Below are 27517 nucleotides of genomic sequence, written 5' to 3'. Positions count from 1 at the left end.
TACCTGAAATTTCCCCGTTTTTTCCCGTTTTACTACAGTTTATAAAGAGACTCAGCGAGAAGAAAAAACAACACACACCTCTCCCTCTTCGGACATTAGAGAATTCCTCGTTTTCTCCACCCCGTCTCTCGCGGTGTGGCGCTCCACTGTTACTTCGGCCATCTTCTCCTCCACGCTTTACTTCACCTTTTCCTTCAACTGCTACCACCTGCATATCCCCAATGTTGCCATTTCCAGGAGATCCTTCTTCAGGAAAAGCAGAAGTTTCCAAGGGCTGATTGGGATCACCACCCAGGTAATATCGAAGTGGTCCATTGTTTGACGTAAAGCTGTCTAAAGACTACAGATTTATAACAACACTTAGTTAAAAGCTATAAACATAAGTTTCTATGATAATAGAAGAATTACTGTTTTTATAAAACTTTTCATGTTATGACAGGAAATACTTTTCTAAAGAGTTACTCAATTCATCTTCTGCCTTTTTTTTTAAAATTTTGTTTATTTATTTGACAGACAGAAATCACAAGTAGGCAGAGAGGCAGGCAGAGAGAGAGGGGGATGCAGGCTCCCCGCTGAGCAGAGAGCCCAATGCGGGGCTCAATCCCAGGACCCTGGGATCATGACCTGAGCCGAAGGCAGAGGCTTTAACCCACTGAGCCACCCAGGCGCCCCCATCTTCTGCCTTTTATATAGGGAAGAAATGGGACAGAAATGATTTACCCATGAGCAAAGAATTGAGGAATTTTGGCAATGAACTGTTCTAATGGGTCAGTGTTCATCCAAGAGACTTTTTAAAAATGTCGATTCTTATTCTAGTTACTATGCTAAACTCTAAGGATAATATAAAGAAAGAGATAAAATCTCTGTCTGCAAGCAGCTTCTAGTCTTGAAAAGGGAGTGAAAGAAGTCAGATCATTACAGCATAGTTTGGTAAGTGTTACGAAAAAGATAGACAAGGGATGTTTGCTACAGGAGCTCACAGGAGGGGTGCCCTCCTGGGGCTGAGTGAAGGCTTCCTCGACGAAATGATACGAAGGTGTAGTAATGATGTCAGCCTGTACCAACGGAGTAGTGGCAGGACAGAGGGTGATTTGAGAACTTTTGAGATTACAGAATCAATAGGAGTTGAAGACTGAATGTGGGAAGTAAGGGAAAGGAAAAGACCAGATGGTTTTGTGATACTCACAAAGATAAGAAATACAGAGGACAAAGAGGTTTCAGGGGAACAGAAAGAAACAATGGTATAGTTACAGATAAATATAAATTGAGGTTCTTAGGCAAGATGTTAAATAGGGCAGTTAGAATTCAGAGATATAGGTTGGAGATAACAGGTTTAGAATCAGCAGCATGTGAGTGATGGCAGAAAGCAAGGGAGTAGTAACTAGGGATATATTCCTGACACCAAATTTAAGTGGTCAAGAGAGGAAGAAAAAATTGAAATCAAGGTATTATACAAGGGGAGGAATATATTGGAATGGTGTATATGGCAAATATTTCTAAGTTGTACATAGCTTATTGGAAATTTAATAAAACAACATTTGTTACCATTAAAAAGAATCTTGGAAATCTAATCCACCTAACAAAATTCCAAGTATACTGGTCTGTATTGGTCTGCTTGTTTGCAATGATGTCAGCAGTATACGTACATATAAAAAATATTTCCTATCTCAAATACCTTTTTCAGTTTCAGAACAGCATTTCCAACCTAATCTCTATTCCACCAAATGGTTATTCTACAATCATTTCCTATTTTTAGCTTCTACAAAGCAATTATTCAATCTTTCAAAATTTCAACCTTTCAGAAAGGGATCTATAAGCTATATAACTTATTTAAACTGAACTGAAAACATTAACTGTGAAATAAAAAACTGACTTTCTTTCAAACAATAATTTGTTAAGTGAGATGAGCCCCTTGAAAGCATGAGGTCTTAAACCCATTAGATGCAATGCTTTCACACCATAAACCCTACGTAAGTACAGACACCAAGGTAACATAAACACAAGATAAAAACATTACTGTATCCAAAAAGCACTACACACCTGACATCAATCAGAATGACTGGTATCGAAAAGACAAGAGTAACAAGTGTTGGTGAGGATATGGAGAAAGGAGAACCCTGGTGCACTGTTGGTGGGAACGTAAATTGGTGTAGCTACTATGGAAAACAGTATGGGGGTTCTTTAAATAACTAAAAATAGAAATACCAAACAGTCCAGTAATACCACTACTGGGTATTAACCCAAAGAAAAGGAACATACTAACTTGAAAAGATATATGCACCTCTATTTTATGGCGGCATTACAAAAGCCAGGATATAGAAGCAGTCCAAATGTCCAATAAGATGAATGGATAAAGAATATGGTATATGTATATATATACAATGGAACATCTATTGGCCATAAAAGAAGAATGAAATCTGGCCATTCTCAACAAAATGGATGGACCTAAAGGGTATCAGGCTAAGTGAAATAAGTCAGACAGAGAAAGATAAATACTGCATGATTTCAATTATGTATGGAATCTAAAAAACAAACAAACAAAAGCCAAACAACTCTTAAATACAGAAAACAAACTGGTGGTTGCTAAAGGGGAGGTAGATGTAGTGGGGATGGGTGAAATAGATAAAGGGGATGAACAGGTACAAACTTCCAGCTATAAAATAAATAAGTCTCAGAGGTGGAAAGTATAGCATAAGAAATAGAGTCAATAATATTGTGATAGAGTTGTATGGTGACTACACTTATCATGGTGAGCACCAAGGAAGTAACGTATAGAACCACTGAATCAACATGTTGTACACTTAAAACTAATATAGTATTGTATGTTAATTATACTTTTAAAAAAAAGTCAGGGGCCCCTGAATAGCTCAGTGGGTTAAAGCCTCTGCCTTCGGCTCATGTCATGATCCCGGAGTCCCAGGATCGAGCCCCACATCGGGTTCCCTGCTCAGCGGGGAGCCTGCTTCCCTTCCTCTCTCTCTGCCTGCCTCTCTGCCTACTCGTGATCTCTGTCTGTCAAATAAATAAATAAAATCTTAAAAAAAAAAAAAGTCAGTGTGAAGAACAGATTTATTTGAAACTTACGTACTTTTCTTGACTATCAATCAATGTTTCAAACACAGGGACTAGTTTTAAGAGTTTACCCTCTGCCTCCCCAATCCCACCTCCCTCAGAATATTTAAAATACAAATATGTTACAGATTATAATATTTAAATATTTTTGAATATTCAGGAATATTATATATTTTTAAAGTCACAAAAATAATTTAAATAGAAATGCTTAAATATTTCATGGGTTATGTTCAAAGTGATGAAGAATGTGTACCTCTGCTATTAAAAGAACTTATACAGGGCGCCTGGGTGCCTCAGTCAGTTATTGGTCCAACTTGTGATTCTGGCTCAGGTCATAATCTGAGGATGGTGAGACTGAGCCCCGCGTCGGGCTTGCATTGGGTGTGGAGTCAGCTTGAGGTTCTCTCTTTCCCTCTCTGCTTGCCCCTCCCCCTTACCTAGCACATGTGTCCTCTCTCTCTCAAAAAAATTTTTTAATAAAAATAAAAATTAGAATTAAAAAATAATAAAAAATAAATAATAGAAGTTATGCACTGAATTCTGATATATCACTTTGAAAATTTACCAATTAAAAAATGTCATTTTTACCTCTTCTTGTCCAAATTGTTCCATGGAATCACAGTACACTTCACTGTCTGAATCACTTGTCAAATGCTGAATTCCTGAAACATCTTCAACATGATCATCATTTATTTCTAAAAATGAACAAATGTCCAGGTAGAATTATTATTCTCTAATTGAAGAAAAATACATTTATTCCATTCTCAAAATTTATCAGCTCTATATTACCTTCATACTAGAGACAAATTTGATTTATTAAGCCATATTTTTTCTTTTAACTTGCCAAAACTTTAAATTTAGTTGATAATTTTTATTTGAAAAGATTATAAAGTAGTTTATCATGCAATTACTGTCCACATCGAATCATACTAAACTTAATGACCTTGTAAGAGAAAACTGACTACCAGTTAGGAGGCCTAAATTGGTATGCAACTATTCAAGTTCAGTTGTTATAGTCAGTGAGTATATTTCCTGGTTTCTTAACTGAATTGCAGCAATGTTCATAATTCATCAAATACATGCTATAGGCTCACTTCTAGAGTCCTAAGATATGAAAAGACTATGACTTATCTTGCTGAATGGAGAGCAAAGCCATCATATAATCAGAGGTTTAGGTTAAAAGAAACATCAGGAATAAAAGTAAAAAAATCTCAAATTTTTATTTTAAAATGCCATATGAAAACACAATAACAAATGTCTCAATAAATATAAAAGTTGCCCCTAATTCACTATCTTTCAAAGCTATTCACCCTTATAATATTAATAATCCCTAAAAATATTATTGAAAAAGAGGTTTTTTATGGGAATTTTTTCTTTCCTTCCTCCCTTCCTCTCTCTTTCCCTCCTTCTCTCTCTCTCTCCCCCTTCCTTCTTTCTTTTCTTCAGTAGGCTCCATGCCCAGTAAAGAGCCCGATGTGGGCTCACAACCCTGAGATCAAGACCCAAGCCGAGATCAAGAGTCGAACACCCAACTGACTGAACCACCCAGCTGCCCCCTGAATAAGAGGGGCTTATAATAAGCTACTCCTAAACATCCTAATATAATGAAAACAATATGCCATTCATAGGAAAGAGGCTGGACAGATAACTATTATGGGACAATACCTTGGTGAATGCAGACAGCAGTTTTTCCAGTTTGCTCCAAGTTTTCATCTACAGCCTTTATTTCTTCAGCACTTCCACCACTCAAGGAAGAACCGGCATGAATGTCATTCTGTGTATCCTGAGCAGAGCTGTCTTCATCATAGCCATTAGAAACAATGATTTCCAAATTCTTATGGTCTGCAGATTTCCTCATCATTTTCTTATCTACTATAAGAAAGTAGGGACATTCATAAAGTTCACAGCAGGTCAACTTCTGTATATATGTTCTAATAGCAAGTAATCATCTCTCCAACCTACCATAATCCCTTTGATCAGTTTCCGACTTGGAGCAGAGATGGAATACTCTTTGAAAAGGGGTTTGTATGCTGAGAGCACACTCAAAACTTCAGTTCCCTGAAGTTTTCTAGAAGCTATTTTATTTTATTTTATTTTATTTTATTTTAAGTAGGCTCCACACCCAACATGGGGCTCGAACTCACAACCCCAAGTTGGCTCACAACTGAGCCAGTGACGCTTCCCTAGAACAACCTCTCAAGATCTTTACACTCTCTCAAGTATAGGCAAATTGCCCTATGAGACCCAGCAGTACAAAGGGGTCCACACAGCAATAAAAATATCCTTCAAAGAAGGTATTATTTGTCACATCTTACTAGAAAGTAAAGGTAAAACTAAGTTGTGCCGTTTGTTTTAGTGCCTTCCTGCCTCCCCTTTCTCAAATAGTCTTCCCAAGCATCACTGGTACTCTTACTAACAAGGCCCCCCAGTGCAGTACCCCATGACTCCAATGTTCCCTCTTCATCAAAACTTCTTCTGGTATCCAATTCTCTGGAGTCCATTCTATTCTTGATAAGGTCTTGAGAATTTAACCTGTCTCCTCTCCTTGGTAATGTATGGATAGTCATATTTGGAAAAATACCTAAAATGAATACATTTCTTTTTTTTTTAAGATTTTATTTATTTATTTGACAGAGAGAGAGAGATCACAAGTAGGCAGAGAGGCAGGCAGAGAAAGAGGGGGAAGCAAGCTCCCCACTGAGCAGAGAGCCCGATGTGGGGCTTGATCCCAGAACCCTGGGATCATGACCAGAGCCAAAGGCAGAGGCTTAACTCACTGAGCCACCCAGGCGCCCCAAATACATTTCTTTTTGTTTGTTTGTTTAAGTAAACTCTATGCTCGACATGAGGCTTGAACTCAGGGCTCTGAGATCTGCAGTCACATGCTCTACTGACTGAGTCAGTCAGGCCCTCCATAAAATGAGTACATTTCTAACCCAGCGTTTCAGGCATCACCTCTAGAGAAGCGGTCTATTCTTTTTTTTTTTTTTTTTAAGTGTTCTTTTTTTTTTTTTTTTTAAGATTTATTTATTTATTTGACAGACAGAGATCACAAGCAGGCAGAGAGGCAGGCAGAGAGAGAGGAGGAAGCAGGCTCCCTGCAGAGCAGAGAGCCTGATGCGGGGCTTGATCCCAGGACCCTGGGATCATGACCTGAGCTGAAGGCAGAGGCTTTAACCCACTGAGCCACCCAGGCATCCCGAGGCGGTCTATTCTTGTTAGTGTTCAAGTCCATCTATTCTGTCTATGCATGAAGCTGACTGTCCCTGTACTTCTGGCCCGCAAAGAACTTGGTTATAAGGTCAAGAGCCCACATCCCGCCATACACACTATTCTCATACAACACCAGATCAGCCCAAACCACTCCATATTGTTAAATTATTAGCTCATCATCCAAAGATTACCATTATCATTTTGTTCTGCTCCTTTCACTTCTTCTTGGGCCTCTTCTTCCTCAGATTCAGCTCCACTATCACTGCTTTCAGCTTTACCATTAACGGTTTTGGCATTTGGAGTAGAAGTTAGAACATTACCAAGATCTAAAATACGAAATGATCACTTAATCGCTAGTGCTCTAACATACTATAAAGCTGTAGTTTACAAATAATAATGTCATTTACAAATAACTACTACAATAATTTTGAAGACTTAAAATTTTGACATATAATTACTTGTATTCTTTTCTTTGACTATAAGGATACATATATTACATAAATAAACTTCTTCAAGTATCAGTTTACAACAAAAAAATCAGTTTACAAAAAGGCTATCTTAAATCCTTTCTAAACAAGACAGAACATAATGTTATTTTTAAGATAATTATCAATCAAAATAGTAAAATTAGAGATGAGCGATCTTCTTTATACACAGTAAATGAAGAGACAGTTGCTATATGCTAGCATATTGAAAACATAAATACAATAATCTCACCAATATTATAATTAAACTACATTTAAAAATTTTTTATCCTTTTATTACCTCTAAGGCTTTATATTTATCTTTTTTTAAAAGCATCAGTTAATACAATCAATCACTTAAAAAGGCACATACATTGTCCTACTGGCCAGTCATATGTTGAGAGTAAATACATCAAAACTTCTCAAACATTAACATGCATGGGAGATCCAGTTAAAATGCAGATTCCGAATCTGTAAGTCTGGAGTAATATAAGATTCTGCATTTCTGTAAAGCTTCCCATGATGCCAATGCTGTTGGTTACTGGACCTCATTTTGAGATACAGGGAATTACATCTCCATCACTCTTTAAGGTAATAAAGGCCTCCTACATGGCTACTGGTCAAGAACAGTGGTCTCCCTCCATAAACTTTTGGGCTCATTCTTACTTACTCAAATGCATTTTGGATGGTTCCCTGCATCCTAAAGATCATATTAAATTTCAAAATCTCCATACATCTTAAACAGGAACAAAAGAGTAAGAACTCAACTCCACCATCGCCACTGGGTTCTACTCTCTCTTAGAGAACCATGCAGCATCATGGTTTATGAATCTCCTTGTTTTTTTCCCCGACAACCAGAAAAAGCAAGACTAACAAAAACAAAAAACAAGAAAAAAAAACTAACCAAAAACAAACAAACAAAAAAACGGAGAAACAAAAAGGCCCACCACTCACGGACATCTACAACAAAACTAAGCAGCAGGGAATCTCCTAAACCCCCATCAAATGGATGGTTGTAGCAAAACTACTTGACCACAGCAATAGCATCATCACAGCAGTTCTGTGAGAGGTGTAGAAAGCACACAGAATTACTAGCAAACCCGACTCAACACCCAAAAATCAGTTAATGTAATATACCAAACTAACAGAATAAAGGGCAAAAGCCACATGATTATCATAATAGATGCAGATAAAGCATCTGACAAAAATAAAATACTTTCATGATAATAATGTTGAATAAATTAAAAATGCAAGAGAATTTCCTTAATCTGATAAAGGGCATCTACAAAAACTCACAATGAGCATCAAAATTAATCTTAAATGACTGAACATTTTTTTGTTCCTATAATAAGAAGACAAAGATGTCTGCTTTTGCCATCTCTATTTAATATGATACTTGACATTCTTGCCACAGCAATTAAACAAGAAAAATAAATTAAAGGCATGCAGATTGAAAAGGAAAAAGTAAAAAAGTCTGTTTGCAAATGACATGCTCTTGTATACATGAAATCCTAGGAAATCTACGAAAAACAAAAAAACTACTAGAACTAACAAAAGGTTTGGTGAGACTGCAGAATACAACGTCCATCAACAAAAATCAACTGTATTTCTACAACCTAACAATGAACAATCCAAATATGAAATTAGAAAATAATCTATAATAGCAGTAAAATGAATAAAATGCTCAGCAGTATACTTGACAAAAGAAGGTATATGTATTTTACACTGTAAATGACAAAACATTGATGGAAGAAATTAAAGAACTAAATAAATGGACTGGAAGACAATATTGTTATGATGACAATACTCCTCAAAATGCCCCACAATTCACTGCAATCGCTATTAGAATGTTGGTGACCTTTTTTGCAAAACATTGACAAGCTGATTCTAAAATTCATAGAGAAATGCAAAGGATCCAGGATGGTCAAAACAATCTTGAAAAAGGAAAAAGTTGGAGAGTTCATACTTTCAGATTTCAAAACTTACTATGTATGTATACTATGAAGAAGCCCATATGACACAGATAACATCTGTCCTACTGGGCCTAAACGGCTACTTTTAATACCATTCTTTGTTAAAAGAAAAGTCAAGACTGCAAAGTATGAAACACCCATATATTTTGACTGTGGCTATTAGATTTCTAATATTATTTCTTACAGATATACCTTCCTATATATTAGATGACACTTGTACAGGGTTACCATCAGCAGCATTTTTTGAAGATAGAAGAGGAAACAAATATAACACTGTATGTTAACTATACTGAAATTAAAATTAAAAACTTAATACAAAAAAAAGAGGAAACAATCTAAATGTCCACTAGAATGTTATAGGTTAAATAAATTATGGTACAGGTCCACATCCCTTACCCTTGAATCCAGATATGATTTAAAATCCGGTTTTCTAATATTGCAAATGTCAGACACTAAATGTACTATACATTATGTAACACTTTCAACAGAGTTTAAGGCAGCTCCCACTAAAAAACAATAATAAAGTTTTTACAGCAAAACATATGCATAGTCACACTAAATAGAATAAAGATTTATTTAAAATAGCCTCATGTCATTTCAGGTCAGGGTCTATTGCTAAATTAGTTCATGTTCAGTTCTTAGATTTTAGAGACATAAGAGGCCACATTAAAACTGTGTATAAGCTGAAAAATGGGCAAAAATGTTAGAGGATTTTGGTTGCTTAAAGTAAAGGTTTTGCTCTCAAATGAGTTGCCAAAATAGTATCTAGTTCATCAAGCTTTTTGAACTTTTAAATTATAGCTTAGGGATTATGGACCTGAGACTTTATTATCGTTATTCACTCTTCCTTGTCTTTATAATTAGTTGTTTAAACATTTGCCTCCAGCCAGCTTAAATACTACTAAAAACAGGTCCAGATTTATTCCCTTCTGAACTAGAAACATGCTTCACACAGAGGACATACTTAATATTTTTTCTGCATTGACTAGCATGACTTATATGGAAAATTATTTGTTAAAATTTGGTTCCTTCAAGCAAATCAGTGATGGGGGGTGTGGTTATATGAGCGTTACCCTCGGTGGGCCGTCTATCAGTTACTATCGCAGACACAAACTGCAGACCTCAGGGAAGGTGACAGTTCTGAAACCTCTAATTTCTGTCAATTAGTAAAAGGTACCTTGTAAATAGGGATGCCAAGAAAATAAAACATATAATTTTCATTTGAAGTAATTCTTACAGGCTCATTTCACTCTGCTTTCTTAAAAAAATAAAATAAAAATTAAAGAGCAAATGTTTACAGTTAAAGCCAGGAAATTTGCCTATTATTCAACTCCTGCTCGTATGTAGAAGATAAACCTTTCAATTCTTTCCTGAGAACACGAAATCTAAATCTAAAAAAAAGACCAAGCTAAGTGAATTCACTGATTTCTTGTTTTAGGTTGCTACACTATATAGTTAAACCATACTATAAACATATCCTCGTTAAAAATTATTTCAGCCATGGCACTGTTAATGTAATTCAGCAAGTGAATCAGAAAGTCTTATCTGTCAAAATAAAATCATGAATTCTGTTACAATTTTGTATATACTCAGTGAGCCACCTGTCATGTTTTAATAACTGAAGGGTTAAAACTTCAGGGTTTATAATATTTTTGAACTTTATGCAATGTATTTGCTTGGAATGAAAACTCTTGAGTGTTATATAAATTTGGGCAAAACCCTTTTGGCATGTAAATTTTAAACAAAATGTTTACGTGGATGTCATTATTCCTACCTTCTAAGTATTTAGAGATTTTCTCCAGTCGGACTGGCATGTGAAAGTAAAAAAAAAAATTAGACATACAAATATTAATGCATGCACGATAGATCAGTTGCTGGATTAAAAACAAGGTAAGACAGTCCAACCTGAGGTTAAATCAGAAGTTCTGCCACTCTTTTTGTCTTCTACAATTTCATAAAATGGGCCTATGACATGTAGCAACTCTTCAACTTTCTCAGTCATCGGCATCGTTTCAAGAATCTGTAATCAAAAGAAATAAATCTTGTGAAATCATAAACTACTAATCTGATCTACACTAGTACCAAATAATATAATATTCACAATTTATTTAATAATATTTTTGAGATTTGATATTCCTTTATATATTCTCCAAAGTATCTATATTAATTACATACTTAAAGTGTATATTCCCCTAGAAAAGTATCACATATATTAAAGATTTAAAAGTGTCTTGGGGGCACCTGGGTGGCTCAGGTCATGATCCCAGAGTCCTGGGATCAAGTCCCTCATCGGGCTCTGCTCGGCGGGAAGCCTGTTTCTCCCTCTCCCACTCCCCTGCTTGTGTTCCCCCTCTCTCTGTCAAATAAATAAATAAAATCTTTTTTTTTTTAAGTGTCTTAATTTTGAAGTCTGTTTTACATAAGCTCCTTTTGAAATTTTACCCAATAACCTATAAATTGTGCATTAAAAACTGAGGGCACTAATGTTAAATACAATAGAAAATTCTGGGGTTAGAGTAATATTATTCTATTCTTTAAGGTAGTCATCACTTTCAGACATCTTCACACCTATGGGCCAATTCAGAATCACCAAATTTAAAGAGCAAGGTAAATTAACCGAAAAGGCATACTAAATAAGTAGCCATCAACTGGTAAGAGACAAAAGGAAATATTTCCATATAGAACATACTCTGCAGATATTTAAAGTTAGCTTTGTGTGTGCTGATAGGGAAAACATCTGAATTTTTTTTTATGGGCAAAAAAGTAGTTAGCGAACAGTAACAGTATGATGCCATTACTGGTTTTTTTCTCTTTTTAAATGAGAAGATATAGATATAAATACATACATGTGTTTCCTCAATCTGCAAAATAGAACTAAAAGTAATTATCACTTAAACAATTAAAATGGAGAGAATAGGGAAGATTCACTTTTCATTTTATACTTTTTTGATGTTTGGATTTTTTTCATTTATAGATATTACTTCTATCTCTAAGGTGAACACATTGATTACTTTAAGCAATCAAAATCCCCTATCATTTTTGCATATTTTTCAGCTTCTACACAGTTTAAAGTGGCCACTTACATCTTTAAAATTAAGAACCTCAGACTCAAGTCACTCTCCCTGCTTTATTGTTTGCTCACTGCCTATCTTTTGCAACACAATGTAAGTTCAGTGAAACAAGGCCTTCATCTGTTTTTGACCACTTCTGTATTTCCAGCGTCTAGTACATACAAGGAATTTAATAAACAAGGCGTGGGTGTGTTGAGAGATCATACAGAATGAACTATGCTAAAAATAACTGGTGTTAGTGATTATAATTTTAGAGCTCATTATAAATTATCTACTGGCTGCTCCTCTCAATGGATAGTAGGGCAAAAAATTGCTTTAACCATAAAATGTCTTTTTTAGAAGGAAGTACTTGTTATTGCAAGGCTGGGGCCATTAGGGAGGGTATTTTTATAGCTTATATAAACATGATCTGTAATACATATGGATTACAACAATAATTCTAAGAACTAGATTCAACACAAAAACTGAAACGAGGGACGCCTGGGTGGCTCAGTTGGTTAAGCGGCTGCCTTCGGCTCAGGTCATGATCCCAGCATCCTGGGATCGAGTCCCACATCGGGCTCCTTGCTCCGCAGGGAGCCTGCTTCTCCCTCTGCCACTCTGTCTGCCTGTGCTTACTCTCTCTTTCTCTCTGACAAATAAATAAATAAAAATCTTTAAAAAAAAAAACTGAAACGATTAGGCAATGTTTATTTATTTCTTTAGTTCTTTTTCTATTTATTCATTTATTTTTGGTGATGTTTACTTTGATGTGACCAAAGTCACAGTTACTACATGGCAGAGATATAATTCAAACACAAGTCAGCACCCTCTACCCTATTCTGTACTGAGATAGTGTACGTATATAAAGACTTAACAGAATCTAGTTAGCCAACCATACATTCCATCTTGACTGACCCCAACTAACACCTCCTTTGATCCTCTTTCAAACCAGATCTCTTTTAGTTATCTCTCAATGTCAAGGTAACTCCAAAAAGTCTCTCTCTCTAATTTGTCCTTAAGTAGGGCTATTCAAATCTGTTTCGGTTTCTCATATCCCATAGGTAATGGACTGAATTATGGATTTCAAAGAGCAGAACTAACTAGCTCAATAAATAAACGCAGTGTGTGCCAGTGCTAAGCAAATCTAAGCAGAGTAATTTTTCTTTCGATAAGCTAGAATTTCAGTCGTCGATACAGTTGGGACGCATATGGTCACAGCAAGATACACCCAGAATTTAAGAGATTACTCTCTGAAGAAAAAACTTTAAAAATACAAAACCCAAGAAGAAGGATCTTCTGCAAAATTCTCTCCTTCACTCCAATGCAGAAATCAAAGAAATGGTATGCGGGTGGTCGCGCGTGCGCGCATGCGCACACACGCACACACACAAGATCATCAGCAGAGACAGAGACACAGAAAGACAAGCAGAGCCAGGTAAATCTAGTCTAGGTAACTACTCCTTAACCCCAAAGATTTTATTTTCAGTGTAAGTGAACTAAATCAAGTCAAGTGGACTGTAACCTATCCAAATGAAGACTGGTGAGCTACATGGACTCTCAAAACAGCATCCAAAGTACAATAATTTTTCTAGGTTTCTCCAGCACATTTCCTTGGTAAGAAGTATCAATTCTGTATGACGAAAACATCCTGTCAAAGGTACAGATACACAGTATTATAAAGCAAAGATTAAATTCCTTGGTTTGGTTTTGTTTTGGTCAGATGAACACATCTTTTTTTTAAAGATTTTATTTATTTGTCAGAGAGAGAGGACACAAGCAGGGGGAGCAGCAGGCAGAGGGAGAAGCAGGCTCCTGGCTGAGCAGAGAGCCCGATGTGGGACTCGATTCCAGGACCCTGAGATCATGACCTGAGCCAAAGGCAGATGCTTAGCTGACTAAGCCGCCCAGGCATCCCGAACACATCTCTTAATGTCACCCAAATCTCAGTGTTCTATGTTGTTCTATAGACAATCTTACAGTTTCCCAAGTGCCTCTGACGTTTTGAGGGGTGTCCTACATCTCAATCCTGAGCCTGCTGTGCACTAGAAGAGTAGAACACCCACTGTAAGCTAAGAAATTAGCGTTCTGAGGAAAAAAAAAATTAGCATTCTGGCTTTTCTCTACATCTCCAGGAGATGGTTATCATCAGTCAAGTCTTAAAAAGAGAAAGCCAATGTTCTGGACTTATAGAGCTATGGACCAGACCCTCAGCCATGGTAACTTAAAGGTTCCATCCTTTATGAGAATCTGTTGTAATCCTCCCTCTACTACAGTGATTATCCCATCCTCTTAGAAATCCTGAAATAATTAGTCTAGAGTTATACTGGCTTTTTTTTTTTTTTTTTTTTTTTAAACAAGTTTCCCCTAGTGATTCCAATGTGTAGCCAGAGTAGAGTACACTGATCTCTCTTTAAATCTAACAGACATAATGCATATTATTCAAGTTCTGGTTAATTCTCCAGGAATTCTCATTAAGAAAGCCTATAAAATCTGGGGGCGGCTGGCTGGCTCAGTCAGTAGAACATGCGACGCTTAATCTTGGGGTTGTAAGTTCGAGCCCCACACTGGGTGTAGAGATTCTTAAAAATAAAATCTTTAAAACAAAAAAAGAGATAGCCTGTAAAATGTGTACAGAAAATAGAATTTTATATTCCGTTTTGGTTATGAATCAAAATTAACTTTATTTAAAGAACTATGGATTATTTCCCACAAACCACATTAGTTATTCTATTCCCTCAAAGCTAAAATCCTATTAAATTATTCTTGGGGCGCCTAGGTGGCTCAGTGGGTTAAAGCCTCTGCCTTCAGCTCAGGTCATGATCCTGTAGTCCTGGGATCGAGCCAGCGAGCCAGCGTAGGGCTCTCTGCTCAGCGGGGAGCCTGCTTCCTCCTCTCTCTCTGCCTGCTTCTCTGCCTACTTGCGATCTCCGTCTGTCAAATAAATAAATAAAATCTTTTTAAAAAAAAATTATTCTAAAAGAATTTTTGAATTTTTGATTCCAGCAACTGTTTCAGTGATATTTTACTGGATAGTTTATGAATTACAAAAAGCAATTTTCCAGAGAACATTATCCATTGTAAGATATAAATTGGTAATTCCTTAAACATTTGAATGCAAAAGCACAGAATGAGATTTATACTAAAAGAGTAATTCTAAAGGGCAATAGCACAGTGAACAATATTTACAAATTTAATTTAACAAATCGTTCAGTTAGTGAACTACTATAATTAGAAAAAGTCCCAGGGAACCTGGCTGGCTCAACTGGTTAAATATCTGCCTTCAGCGCAGGTCATGATACCAGGATCCCAGGATCTAGCCCAGCATCAGGCACCCTGCTCAGTGAGGAGCCTGCTTCTCCCTCTCCCTCTGCCTCTCTCTCTCTCTCAAATAAGTAAATAAAATCTTTAAAAAAAATTTGCCAAATTCAGTAATCAAATCTTTGGGACAATGTACTACCAAACACCATTATTTAATATATAAATGTATTTTTAAGTAATACCCAACTTGGGGCTGAAACTCACAACACTGAGATCAAGAGTTGCATACTCTACCAACTGAGCCAGTCAGGTACCTCCCACCCGCTGCCACGTCATTACTTAAGAGCATATAATTTTATCTGCCAATATCCAGAAGGCAAATCTCCGAAAGTATTTTCAAAAACTAATCAAATTTTCAATCCTAACAGTCTTAGATTGATCTCTAAAAGGTTCCTATAAATTTTATTATACTCACCAGATGAAAAATGAAATTTTAAAAGTCTGAATGGAAATAGCTTAGTCTTTCAGAGAGGTAGTTATAGAATCTACAGGTACAGCAGAAGTATCTTAAGACAGCTAAAAGGCAGCAGGATAGTTTAAACCCATCTCCTCCCACTTTAATCTGTGGCTACATCATTAATTAATCAATAGGGGAAATGGGTAAATTTCACCTAATGGGTCAATTCAACTTTACATGATAGAAGTGTGTCCTAAAAATTAGAATGATATTTAAAAGGAAGAAAAGGAATAGTTACTAAACCAAAAAGGCTTTAGATTTTCTCTGCTTTTGAAAGGCTCCTTTGTTGTTGTGCTACAGATATAGTTCAAAGCCAAAAGGACTAAATTCTGCCTTCTGTCATAGATAAACCAGGCCCACTAAATAAAAACTGCGAAAATTTAACAAAGGGCACAACTTTGAACAGTACAGGAGATACCAAAATAAAACAAAATAAATGAATCTCAACTAACCAAACAGAAATTACTTCTAGAAATTAACACTGTGAAACAATCTGGCAAAAGAACTATTCCTTTTTACAGATTTTCTTTATGTTCACAGATAATTTATTTAAGATTACCAAATTTCAGAAATTTCACAATTTCTGATCCAGTTCCAAAACAGAAATGGTGCTTTATAAAAAGATACTAAGAGTTCTTTAAAATCCAAGATTTCTTCAGAAATTTGCTCCTCAAAATAATCCCTTGAACGGACTTAAAAGAACTAGTGAAAGGAATGCCCTCCTTACTAACTACTAGAGAAATTAAAAGCATCCTTATCTTATTCGGCTTCTGAGATCTCTGCATTCACAGAAAAATGCTTGTTACTAAGAAGTCCCATGATAGGAATATCTCAATTTGTGGGTCAAACTTGATGAGAACACTGATGGCCAGGGTTGTTAACCATTTCTCCTAAATAAAAAGTTCCAAAGCAGAAATGTTTTCAAGACAGCCAGGGTACTTCCCAGATTCCTGAGAAAGGGACTTCAGTATTTCAAGAAATTCCTATTTCTACAACTTTCTAAAGAAGTTGACTATGGAGAAAGACAGGGAAGATGAAAAAAAAATCACATCATTACAATGTGATCTCAAGGAAAAAACACTTACCTTAAGATGAACATTTAGGAGACAGATAAAATCCTAATAAATTCAGTAACTTAGATTTTATATTCTAAAATATTATAATCTCTTTGTTCTTTAAAACAAAGCAGCTAATTTGCTTGATAACAAATTAAATTAGATCTGCTCTGAATATTTTCATTTTCTTTCTTTTTTTTAATCTCATAACCCTGAGATCAAGATCTGAACTGAGATCAAGAACCAGACACTTAACTGACTGAGCCACCCAGGTGTCCCATGAAATATTTTCATTTTCTGCTGTGAATTATTTCCTTACCTTTTTCATTTCTTCAACATATGCAATCATGGCTTCCTCTTTGGTCATATCACCCAATGAATTCCAAGCATCCCTAGAAATGAGAATATCCAAGTAACAAAAAGACACGTTTTCCAATTGCCCAGAATACAACATTATGTCAAAATGCTATAGGGTCATTAATTTAAAACAGTCTCTCTTCTTAAAGCCTACAAAAAGATATTATGCTCTCAAAGGATCACTTTAAATATACCATCTTAAAAGTATTAGAGTAAATAAACTGTCAAATTAAACAGTATTTAAAACTAGTAATTATATAGCCCATCTATAAAATTTAGACTATAGATTACAGAGACTATATTATACACACTGTGGAGCAAACACTATAGACTGTTGAAAAATATTTGCTAAGAACTCTTCAAAAACTTTATATTATAAAGAACAGTAACAGAAATGAACATTTTAGAACTCTACATCAAATGAACTACCATGGCCATGTTTTAAATGAACAGAAGTTTTGGTTAAAAGTTTCCATTAATTTGGGGGCACCTGGGTGGCTCAGTGGGTTAAAGCCTCTGCCTTCAGCTCAGGTCATGATCCCAGGGTCCTGGGATTGAGCCCCACTTCCGGCGCTCTGCTCAGCAAGGAGCCTGCTTCCCCTCTCTCTCTGCTTGCCTCTCTGCCTACTTGTGATCTCTCTCTCTCTCTGTCAAATAAATAAAATCTTTAAAAAAAAAAAGTTTCCATTAATTTAAACAAGAGTCTAGCTGACACACTCAAAAAATGAAAGTAGTTTCCTACTTCTAAAAAAACAAAAATGTGAGGCACAGGACATTTTTAACCTCCTAGATAATGAGAATAGTCCTTTGAAATTTTTGCCTAAAACGAAAACCTTTCTTTTTACATATTTTTTCCAGAAGCAGTTTAAATCCACCAATGGTCATTTCTGAGGAAAAATCATAAAGTAAATCAATTTTCTTACAACAGATTAAATAACATACTGCTATTACATTTAACCTATTATCTATGACTGTTCATAAAGAACTTAGAGGAAAGTACAGTACTAAGAAATCCTCAAAGGAGTTTAAGGACTTCCAATTCAGTGTAAAGAAATTTAGCCTTTGGGTGCCTGTGTGGCTCAGTTGGTTGGGCATTTGCCTTCACCTCAGGTCATAATCACAGAGACCTGGGATTGAGCTCCACATCAGACTCCCTCTGCCCCTCATCCTGTTCATGCTGTCTCTCTCTCAAATAAATAAATGGAATAAAAAAAAAACAACACAAAAAAAACAGAGAAATTGAACCATCAAAATGTGTGGCTTTTAAGACATGCTTAACCAATTAGCATACTCTGTTCATAATGTACCGTCTACGTTACAGAGGTATCTCTGGCTATTTTATGATTTTAAGTATATTAAAAATCAAAATTTCTGGGGCACCTGGGTGGCTCAATGGGTTAAAGCCTCTGCTTTCAGCTCGGGTCATGATCCCAGGGTCCTGGGATTGAGTCCCCGCATCAGGCTCTCTGCTCAGTGGGGAGCCCACTTCCTCCTCTCTGCCTGCCTCTCTGCCTACTTGTGATCTCTGTCTGTCAATTAAATAAATAAAATCTTTTTAAAAAAATCAAATTTCTATTCAAGTACAGCGTGACAGGAAGGATAGCCTAGATAAAAAGTTAGCATAGCAGTCCCTTAGTCATGTGCCTAGTTACTTATCATCTAAATGCTCAAAGCAAACATTGTCACTTGGCAAGTAAAGTCACTATTTTTTCTTAGTAGGTATGAGAGGCAAGAAAATTGTTTTTTTAATTGACTTTGGGAGTTTCTCTTCTTACAGTAAATGAAAAAAAACTCCATCAGGAAAGGCTAACTGAAAATTATTTTTTTTCTCTTTGATATACTTTTTGGTTTTATTGTTTTCCTCTCTTCCCCAAGACTTTTCTATTTGCATGAAATTGTGTTAAAAGCACATGGAGGGGGACGCCTGGGTGGCTCAGTTGGTTAAGCAGCTGCCTTCGGCTCAGGTCATGATCCCAGCGTCCTGGGATCGAGTCCCACATCGGGCTCCTTGCTCGGCGGGGAGCCTGCTTCTCCCTCTGCCTCTGCCTACCACTCTGTCTGCCTGTGCTTACTCGCTCGCTCTCTCTAACAAATAAATAAATTAAAAAAAAATTAAAAAAAAAAAAAAAAAAAAGCACATGGAGGGGGGAACCTGGGTGGCTCAGTGGGTTAAAGCCTCTGCTTTCGGCTCAGGTCAGGGATCGAGTCCCGCATCGGGCTCTCTGCTCAGCGGGGAGCCTGCTTCCTCCTCTCTCTCTGCCTGCCTCTCTGCCTACTTGTGATCTCTGTCTGTCAAATAAAAAAAAATAATAATAAAAAAATCTTAAAAAAAAAAAAGCATATGGAGGATAAAAACTGGATCTAGCATGTTAGAACACTTCCGCTCAGAATAATACATAACCACATAATTAAGTCATATGATAATTATGTCACTAAAGTAAAATTCCTTTCATAGTTCTCTATGTGAAATTACCATTTGTATCTTCCAATAGGATCCCAGAATCCAGGCCTTGAAAGTTTACAGGGTCCTTCGGTTGCCTGCTTATAGAAGCTATAGAATTTGAGCATCATTTCATTTGTTGGCTGAAATGAACCTATTGGAAACATATTAAATACAAATCACCTGGAGAATACAATCAATAATATTAGGTTACAAATCAGCTTAGCTATACTAATAGTGATTTTTAAATATTTCATTAATAGTTCAGATAATCATTTATTTCTGTCATATAGAAACAAACATTATGGCTCTGTTAGTTGCTATACTCCTTTGATTGATTGATTTTTTAAAGATTTTATTTATTTTACAGAGACACAATGAGAAAGGGAACATAAACAGAGGAAGTGGAAGAGGGAGAAGTAGGCTCCCCACTGAGCGGGGAGCCCAATGCGGGGCTCAATCCTAGGACCCTGGGACCACCACCTGAGCCGAAAAGCAGACACCCAACGACTGAGCCACCCAGGCACCCCAACAATACTCCTTTGATTAAAAAAAAAAAAATTCTGAGGGGCACCTGGGTGGCTCAGTTGGTTGGGTGACTGCCTTCAGCCCAGGTCATGATTCCGGAGTCCTGGGATGGAGTCCCATATTGGGCTCCCTGCTTAGTGGGGAGTCTGCTTCTCCCTCTGACCCTCTCCCCTCTCATGCTCTCTCTCACTCACTCTCTCTCTGAAATAAACAAATAAAATCTTAAAAACAAAAAAACTCTGAGGTTTTTACACTTCAATAACAATGCCCAACACAGCTCAATAAATAAAAGAATAAATGAATGAATATGCTGTAGGTATAACTAAAATAACTGGCAAATGTCATTTAAAAAAGCAATATATGAAAATACAGAATAACTGCATTATGCAACTATAATAAGGTATTTTTAAATGAGGTATTTTTATTAAAATAATAAGGTATTTTTTAATGAGGTTTTTTTTTAATGAGGTATTTTTATTCAAAGACTGTGACAAACCAAACTGAATGAAACAAATGAAAAAGTTAAATGTTTTATGAAAACTGTTCTATGAAAACTTGTTTTATGAAAACTTCAATCTTAAGAAATTCAACTCTTCGGGGCACCTGGGTAGCTCAGTCAGTTGAGCCTTTGGCTCGGGCTGTGATCCCAGTGTTCTGGGATGGAGACCCAGGGCTCCCTGGTCTCCCTGCTCAGCAAGGATCCTGCCCACTTGTTCTCCCCCTCCTGCCCACTTGTTCTCCCTCTCACTATCTCTGTCTCTTTCAAATAAATCAATAAAATATTAAAAAAAGAAATTCAACTCCTCTTGGCCAAATTTCAATTTCTTGATGAATAAAGAAGTTTTGCTAAAGTCAACCAGTGTGTGCTGTGGTAGAAAAAGAATTAATCCAAGAAAAAAGAGATTTCTCAGGACTCCTGGGTGGCTCAGTCAGTTGAGCACCTGCCTTTGGTCATGATCGCAAGGTCCTGGGATCCAGTCCCACATCAGACTACCTGTTCAGTGGGGAGTCTGCTTCTCCCTCTCTGTCTCCCCCTGCTCATGCTCTCTCTCTCTCTCTCTCTCTCTCTCAAATAAATAAATAAATAAATAAAATCTTTTAAAAAATCTTTTCAAATTGTATGCATGAGTACTATAAGTTGCAATACTTAAGAACAGGGAAAACTGGACTGCAAATGTTTTATAGAAAATAATTGCCTAAATAATTATGATACATACATACAACAGGATAGTTTATAACTACAGTCCTTAAAAATTATATGGTACGAAAATATAAACAATGGCTTGAGAAAAGTTTCACAACGTACTATAAAATGGGAAAAAACAGTAGTTTAAAAATAGCATATCCACTATAATCCATTTTTGCAAAATAAGTATGTACCTAAAAAGCAAATAGAAGGAAATGCATCAAAATGTTGAAGAAGATATCTCTGGAGATAGTAAGCATAGAGGTTATTTTTATCTCCTTTTTTGCTTACTTGTGTTTTAAAATTTTTTATATTCAGTGTGTTTGTATATTACTTTTATACCATAATTAGTATAAAAATAAAACTTAAAACTGTAAAAAGATATTTTAAAAACTTCACGGATTACATAATAAAAAGATAATGTGTAGTAATCAAAAATGAGTAGTTTATAAACGTTGTGAAAATTACAACACAGAGAAGCTGAAAGCTGGTGTTTCAGGTTTGGCCAAGGCTGAATAATTAAGTCCAAAATCACAGTAACAAAGATCTATATATAATATATGCTCCTTTTGGAGTATCTATTAGATATATTATTTCAATAATATGGTCCTCCTTTATGTAAGAGGTAAAAAAAAAAATGGGGAAATTACAGTTAAAATGGTTACATATTTTTTTAAGATCTGAAATAAAGTTTTGAGAAAATATTTTTAAGATGCTTACCTATTTAAATAAAACAAACTAAATTTAAAACACCAAGAGCCTCATCTCATTGTATCTTCAGTAAATCAAAATAAGATTTAAAAGTTGAGAAGAAATACTTATACTTTATATAAGTATATACTTATACTTTATACTTTTTTGATGTTTGGATTTTTTTCATTTACAGATATTACTTCTATCACTAAGGTGAACACATTGATTACTTTAAGCAATCAAAATCCTCTATCATTTTTGCATATTTTTCAGCTTCTACACAGTTTAAAGTGGCCACTTACATCTTTAAAATTAAGAACCTCAGGGGCGCCTGGGTGGCTCAGTGGGTTAAAGCCTCTGCCTTTGGCTCAGGTCATGATCCCAGGGTCCTGGGATCGAGCCCCACATCGGGCTCTCTGCTCCATGGAGAGCCTGCTTTCTCCTCTCTCTCTCTGCCTGCCTCTCTGCCTACTTGTGATCTCTGTCAAATAAATAAATAAAATTAAAAAAAAAAAAAATTTAAAAAAAAATAAAATTAAGAACCTCAGACTCAGTCACTCTCCCTGCTTTATTGTTTGCTCACTGCCTATCTTTTGCAACACAGTGTAAGCTCAGTGGAACAAGGCCTCCATCTGTTTTTGACCACTTCTGTATTTGTTAAGGTGAGTGACATATACATTAGAATAGATTACAGCAAAAACTGATAATATATTGTATATATTCTGTGAGTAAGACACCAGATAAAGTACAATCTGTCCTCAAGGTCCTCTCATATAATATATGAGAACCCCGTCCTGGGGCTGGATCCCAGGATGCAGGGATCATGACCCAAGCCAAAGGCATACGCTTAACCAACTAAGCCGCTCAGGCGCCCCTGTTCATTCACTCTTAATAACAACCCCCTCATATGTCCTTCCCTTGTTCCACCTTTGAGATTACGAAAGGAATACTATTTTGTGTATATGTTTTCAAAACCTTTTGAATCTGCAATTAATGAATTTTTATTAAACAGTGTTGAATATTCATTACCAAGTCAATTCATGATTAATTAAAACAGAGAACATCTTAAATACTGCAATAACGTTGTATTCCGTGAGCATTCAGTGAGTTTTATGCTCTGGCACAGTAATAGTGCTTAAAAGCATCATTAAAAAAAAAAACACAAGTTTACTGTGGAAAATAATTCATATTATGAAGAAGGATAAGAAGTAAAAGATCAAAGGTCCCCCTGCCAAGCCTCTCCACAGAAAAAAAATTTGAACAACGGCTTTAAACTTCCCAACTTTGGTCAAACACATAAAATTACAAGAAGCTCTGTAAACGCTGAACAGGATGAATTTGAAGAAAACCACACACCTGGACCCATCACGGTCAAATTGCTAAAAGCCAATGATAAAAAGGTTGAAGGTAGCCTGAGAAATGACACATTAAATAAAGGAACAACTGGAATGACTTTCCCCTTAAGCTGCACGGAAGGCCCAATGTAAAAATAAGAAAGAGAACACTAGAATAAGAGAATAGCACACACAAAAAAGTCACAAATAGATGTATTTATTTAAAAAATAATTTTACAAATGAATATAGCTATTCTTTGCTTTGCCTCGCTTCACATGGAAAGTTTCTGAAAGGCTTAAATATTAAATAGTACACTTTATGAGGATGCGGCACCAAGCATCCCCAACCCAGTTTTGTTTTGTTTTTTAACATATCCAAATCCGCAGTCATTAAGTAACAGACTTTTGTTTTCAGCAATAAACACTGCTCAAAATCTGGGTAATATATTTGTCTCGTGCTTGAAAGATCAGCAGGTAATTAACACCCTTTACCTTTCCTCCAATTACATTCCTTTTAAAAGCAGCAACCGAGGAGGTAGTATTTAGCAAGACTACAAGCTGAAAGAAGATTAAAGGAGGCGAGGTTCGGAAACTGGGGCCTCGGGCCTCTGCAGGAGGCTTCCCCAGTGGGGGCCCGGCGCACTTACCATTTTTCGGCAAACTCTGGATCACCTTCACCGCCGCCTCAAACCTGGTTTCGTGCACGGATCTCGTGTCCGCCATCTCCAGCCGCCAACGCCGGCCCCAGTCCCGGTCCCAAGGTCTGTCGGCTGGAATCAGGCAGCAGCAGCACCAGCTTTCCCAGGAGCCTGCATGAAACTGGAACATGGAGCGCAGCCGCGGATCAACATGCCCAAAGGGAGGAGGCCCACGCAGCTGGTCATTGCCCCGTCGCCCTGCCCTATCCAGGCCACACAGAACGAGGTGGCCCAGCTCGTTCCTCCTCCCCGGGGCGTGACCTAGGCCGAGAAGCCGGCCAGCCGACACAGAAAAACAACTCACCGAGAGGAAGAGCATCTCTAGCACAACACGGAGGGGCTCCGGCCACCCGTGGTCGCGGAGCCGCTCTTGCACCCGCAGGACCCTAGCGGAGCAGCCACACTCCCCATCCCGGCGGGGTCCGTCGGTCAGTAGGCGCGCTCCCCACAGCCCCGCCCCAGAGCCACTAAAGGACCCACTAGCTGCCGCCGCCACTGCGGCCGCTCAGCGGACTCCACCCACCCGCCCGCGTCCGAGGCGACGACGCGCGCTGCTGGGGGTTGCCTGGGTAGGGCCAAAGAAGAAGGCCAGGCAGAGAAGCGGGTGGATCGGGATCTCGCATTTTGAACAGACCGGACCGCCGCGTCCGTGCAGCCGGACGGGGGACAGGGGACGGGGGGTTGGGTCCTGCGACAGGGCCCTGAGGTCCACAGCGCCTGCCCTCTTAGGTTAAGGTTTGAGGAACGTGATGGGACATAAGAAAGGGCTTTAGATCAGGATAGGCTCGGTGAGAACCTTATGTTCTGCCATTCGAGTTCTGGCAATCTTTACCGTATCCTAAAGAGTAGATGGAAGAATTTGAGGTACTGGATCAAAATGTTCAGCAGTGCTCGGGCCGCGATTGTTTGGCAGCTTTAGCCGCCTCGAGCCAAGAACGTCTGAGAGTAACCAACGGTGTGTCGGAAGGTTGCCCGCCCCTGGACGGGGCCGCGGGGAGCGAGGGCACCTTCCCCCGCGCCACCACTAACAAATATCTTGCCCCGAGGAGCCGGGCACGGCCCAGCTTCAGCCCGATTTAATAGGCCACAGGGCTCGGGGGAGGGAGCACTGATGACCCACTACGGATTGTCAACCCTAGAAAGGGGTACCCTGGGCCTTCACCTGTCTAGTATAACGCCCCGCGACCTCAGGCACCTCGAAGAGCCCCCAGCCCCACCGCAGGGGGACAGGCAGGGGTTTCTGGGATGGAGTCCTGCGGCCCGGAAATCCCCGAATTGCCAGGGCCTCTTTGTCACTTCGGGGTGGGTTAGGAGCGTTACTAGCGGAAATTCAAGCGCAGACTGTAAGTCACTCTTCCCTCTGAGACGCACTGCCGGCGTTTACCTTGGCATTGCCCGGCAAGGCCCGTCCGGTATTGTCCCCGACGCCCGCCCCTCGCCCTGCCCCGTGGACTTGTGGGAAATGTAGTCCCCCCACCCCCTCCGCGGCGCTTCCGGATACCTCCCTGGGCGGCCGGCGTTCTTCCCACCTGTTCCGGTTCGGTTTCTCCCTACCGCCGCCGCTCCAGCCGTTGCGGCGGAAATCCCTCCTGACCGCTGCGTCGCACCGTGGGGCGAATTCACAATGCCACAACCGCTTCCAGCAAAAGAGACTCTCCTGGGTGCCTTCAGAGGTATCCTGATGTGACCTGGTGTGACTCGGAGAACTGGGGTCTAATTTTTGCTGCTGCTTGCTTAGTAGCTTTGGGGGCAGGATGAAGGCAGGCGCCGTTTAGGTAATAAATACTACCGCTTTCCTAAGTGCCAGGTATTTGCCAGGAGAATGACACACGTTCCAAACCGCTGTAGGGTATGTACGAATGAGGAAATGGAGGCTCACGGTAACTGATTGGCCCAAGGTCCCACAGTTTAGTAAGTAGCAGAGCCAGAAGTCAGTCCAAAAAACTCTTCCTTTACATCTTAGACTGACGCCCAAGTGTAAGAAACTAACAGTTTTTGTAATTTACTCAAACTAGGAAGAATTTATTGTTTTAATATCTGCTGCTTCTCCTCTTTGTTTTTTTTTTATTATTATTATATTCATTTCAGTTCCAATCTATTCAGTCATGCCTACTTATAAAAGGGCTTGGGTGTTTATTTCTAAGTCTTCATTTTGACAAGTCTTCATCAAGTATTAAGCAAATGTATAGTATGTTGGTCGTTAGGTACGGATGAATAGGAATTTCCTGTCAGTGATTTTTGTGGAATTTCCATTTGCAGGTAGTACTGATTTCCAAAAAAGAATAGCGTAAGGAGAAAGGAAATAAAAAATACTTTTTTAATTTTTAAAGTATAATGTATTATCAGGGTACAGGTCTGTGATTCATCAGTCTTACACAATGCACAGCACTCATCACAACACATACCTCCCCAGTCTCCATCCTCCAGCCACCCTGTCCCTTACACACACACACACACACACCCCGCCCCAGCAACTCTCAGTTTGTTTCCTGAGATAAAGAGTTCTTATGGTTTGTCTCCCTCTCTGGTTTCTTCTTTTTCATTTTTTTCTTCTCTTCCCCTGTGATCCTCTGCTTTGTTTCTCAAATTCTACATATTAATGAGAGCATATGATAATTGTCTTTCTCTGATTGGCTTATTTCGCTTAGCATAATACCCTCTAGTTCCATCCACGTTGTTGCAAATGGTAAGATTTCATTTTTGATGGCTGCATAATATTCCATTGTATATATACTGCTCTTAACCTTCATAATCTATCACCACATATAAGAAATCTAAATATTTAAAAATAGGGGCACCTGGGTGGCTCAGTCATTACATGTCTGCCTTCTGCTTGGGTCATGATCCCAGGGTCCTGGAATCGAGCCCCACGTTGGGCTCTCTGTTCAGTGGGAAGCCTGCTTCTTCCTCTCCCACTCTCCCTGCTTGTGTTCCCTCTCTCGCTGTGTCTCTGTCAAATAAATAAAATCTTTTTTTAAAAAAGTAAATAAATAAAAAATAAAATCTTTAAGGGGTGCCTGGCTGGCTCCGTCAGAAGATCATGTGACTCTTGATTTCAGGGTCATAAGTTTGAGCCCCATGTTGGGCATGGAACCTACTTAAAAATAAGTAAATAAACTTTAAAAAAATCTTTTAAAAAAATTATATATGCCATGGGAACAAGACAGAGTAATTAAATCTATGTGACAGAGATAAGGAAGATCATAGAGAAAGCAACATTTGAACTGGTTCTTCTGGAATGAGATGGTATTTACAAGCAGAGAAGGTGAGAGAGAACCATTATAGGAAAAATAAAAAAGCTAAAACACACCGTATGTGATAAGCAGCGTTTGTTCATGTAATGGGACCATCCATATGAGGGAAGGTGGGACAAGATACTGGATGAAAAGTTGGCTGAGGCTCACTCGAAGGTCATATACATGCCATGCCATTTATAAATCCGTAAAGACACTATACTTTTGCATGAACACAAAGCACAACCATTATGATTGATATGGTATCAGATATCAATTACTTTATAATTGTGGGAGCTACTGAAGAGTCTTTGGAAAGCTATTGCCTTTGTGTCTGGAGGGGAGCTTAAAATTGCTATAGGTCAGTGTGTCTTATAGTCAAGAACTTACATGAAGTAGGGAAGAACAAAGACAAACTGAAACCAATGAGGACATATTGAATC

The 27517-nt window shown here is 38.0% G+C and overlaps 1 protein-coding gene across 8 annotated transcripts in view; it reads right to left on the bottom strand.

Moving 5' to 3' along the window:
• Window positions 1-25292, bottom strand: part of ACBD5 (acyl-CoA binding domain containing 5) — a gene marked incomplete at both ends in the record, with an annotated part of 43401 nt that extends 18109 nt beyond the window's left edge. For 2 of the 8 annotated variants that reach the window (XM_080812146.1, XM_080812148.1), the window contains 9 exons: window positions 79-340; window positions 3661-3767; window positions 4738-4941; window positions 6477-6611; window positions 10628-10742; window positions 16925-16997; window positions 19436-19556; window positions 23791-23962; window positions 24146-24366. In XM_080812146.1, coding sequence (XP_080668272.1) covers window positions 79-340; window positions 3661-3767; window positions 4738-4941; window positions 6477-6611; window positions 10628-10742; window positions 16925-16997; window positions 19436-19556; window positions 23791-23962; window positions 24146-24160 — 1204 coding nt within the window. Of the gene's footprint in view, window positions 1-78; window positions 341-3660; window positions 3768-4737; window positions 4945-6476; window positions 6612-10627; window positions 10743-16924; window positions 16998-19435; window positions 19557-23790; window positions 23972-24145; window positions 24367-25003 lie in introns of those variants that run through there. The other 6 variants (XM_080812153.1, XM_080812152.1, XM_080812147.1 and 3 more) reach the window with 6 other exon arrangements.
• Between the last annotated feature and the right edge of the window lie 2225 nt (window positions 25293-27517).

The sequence above is a fragment of the Martes martes genome, assembly GCF_963455335.1.
Source record: "Martes martes genome assembly, chromosome: 8".
Classification (NCBI taxonomy): Eukaryota; Metazoa; Chordata; class Mammalia; order Carnivora; family Mustelidae; genus Martes; species Martes martes.
This window is presented reverse-complemented; position numbering and strand designations above follow the sequence as displayed.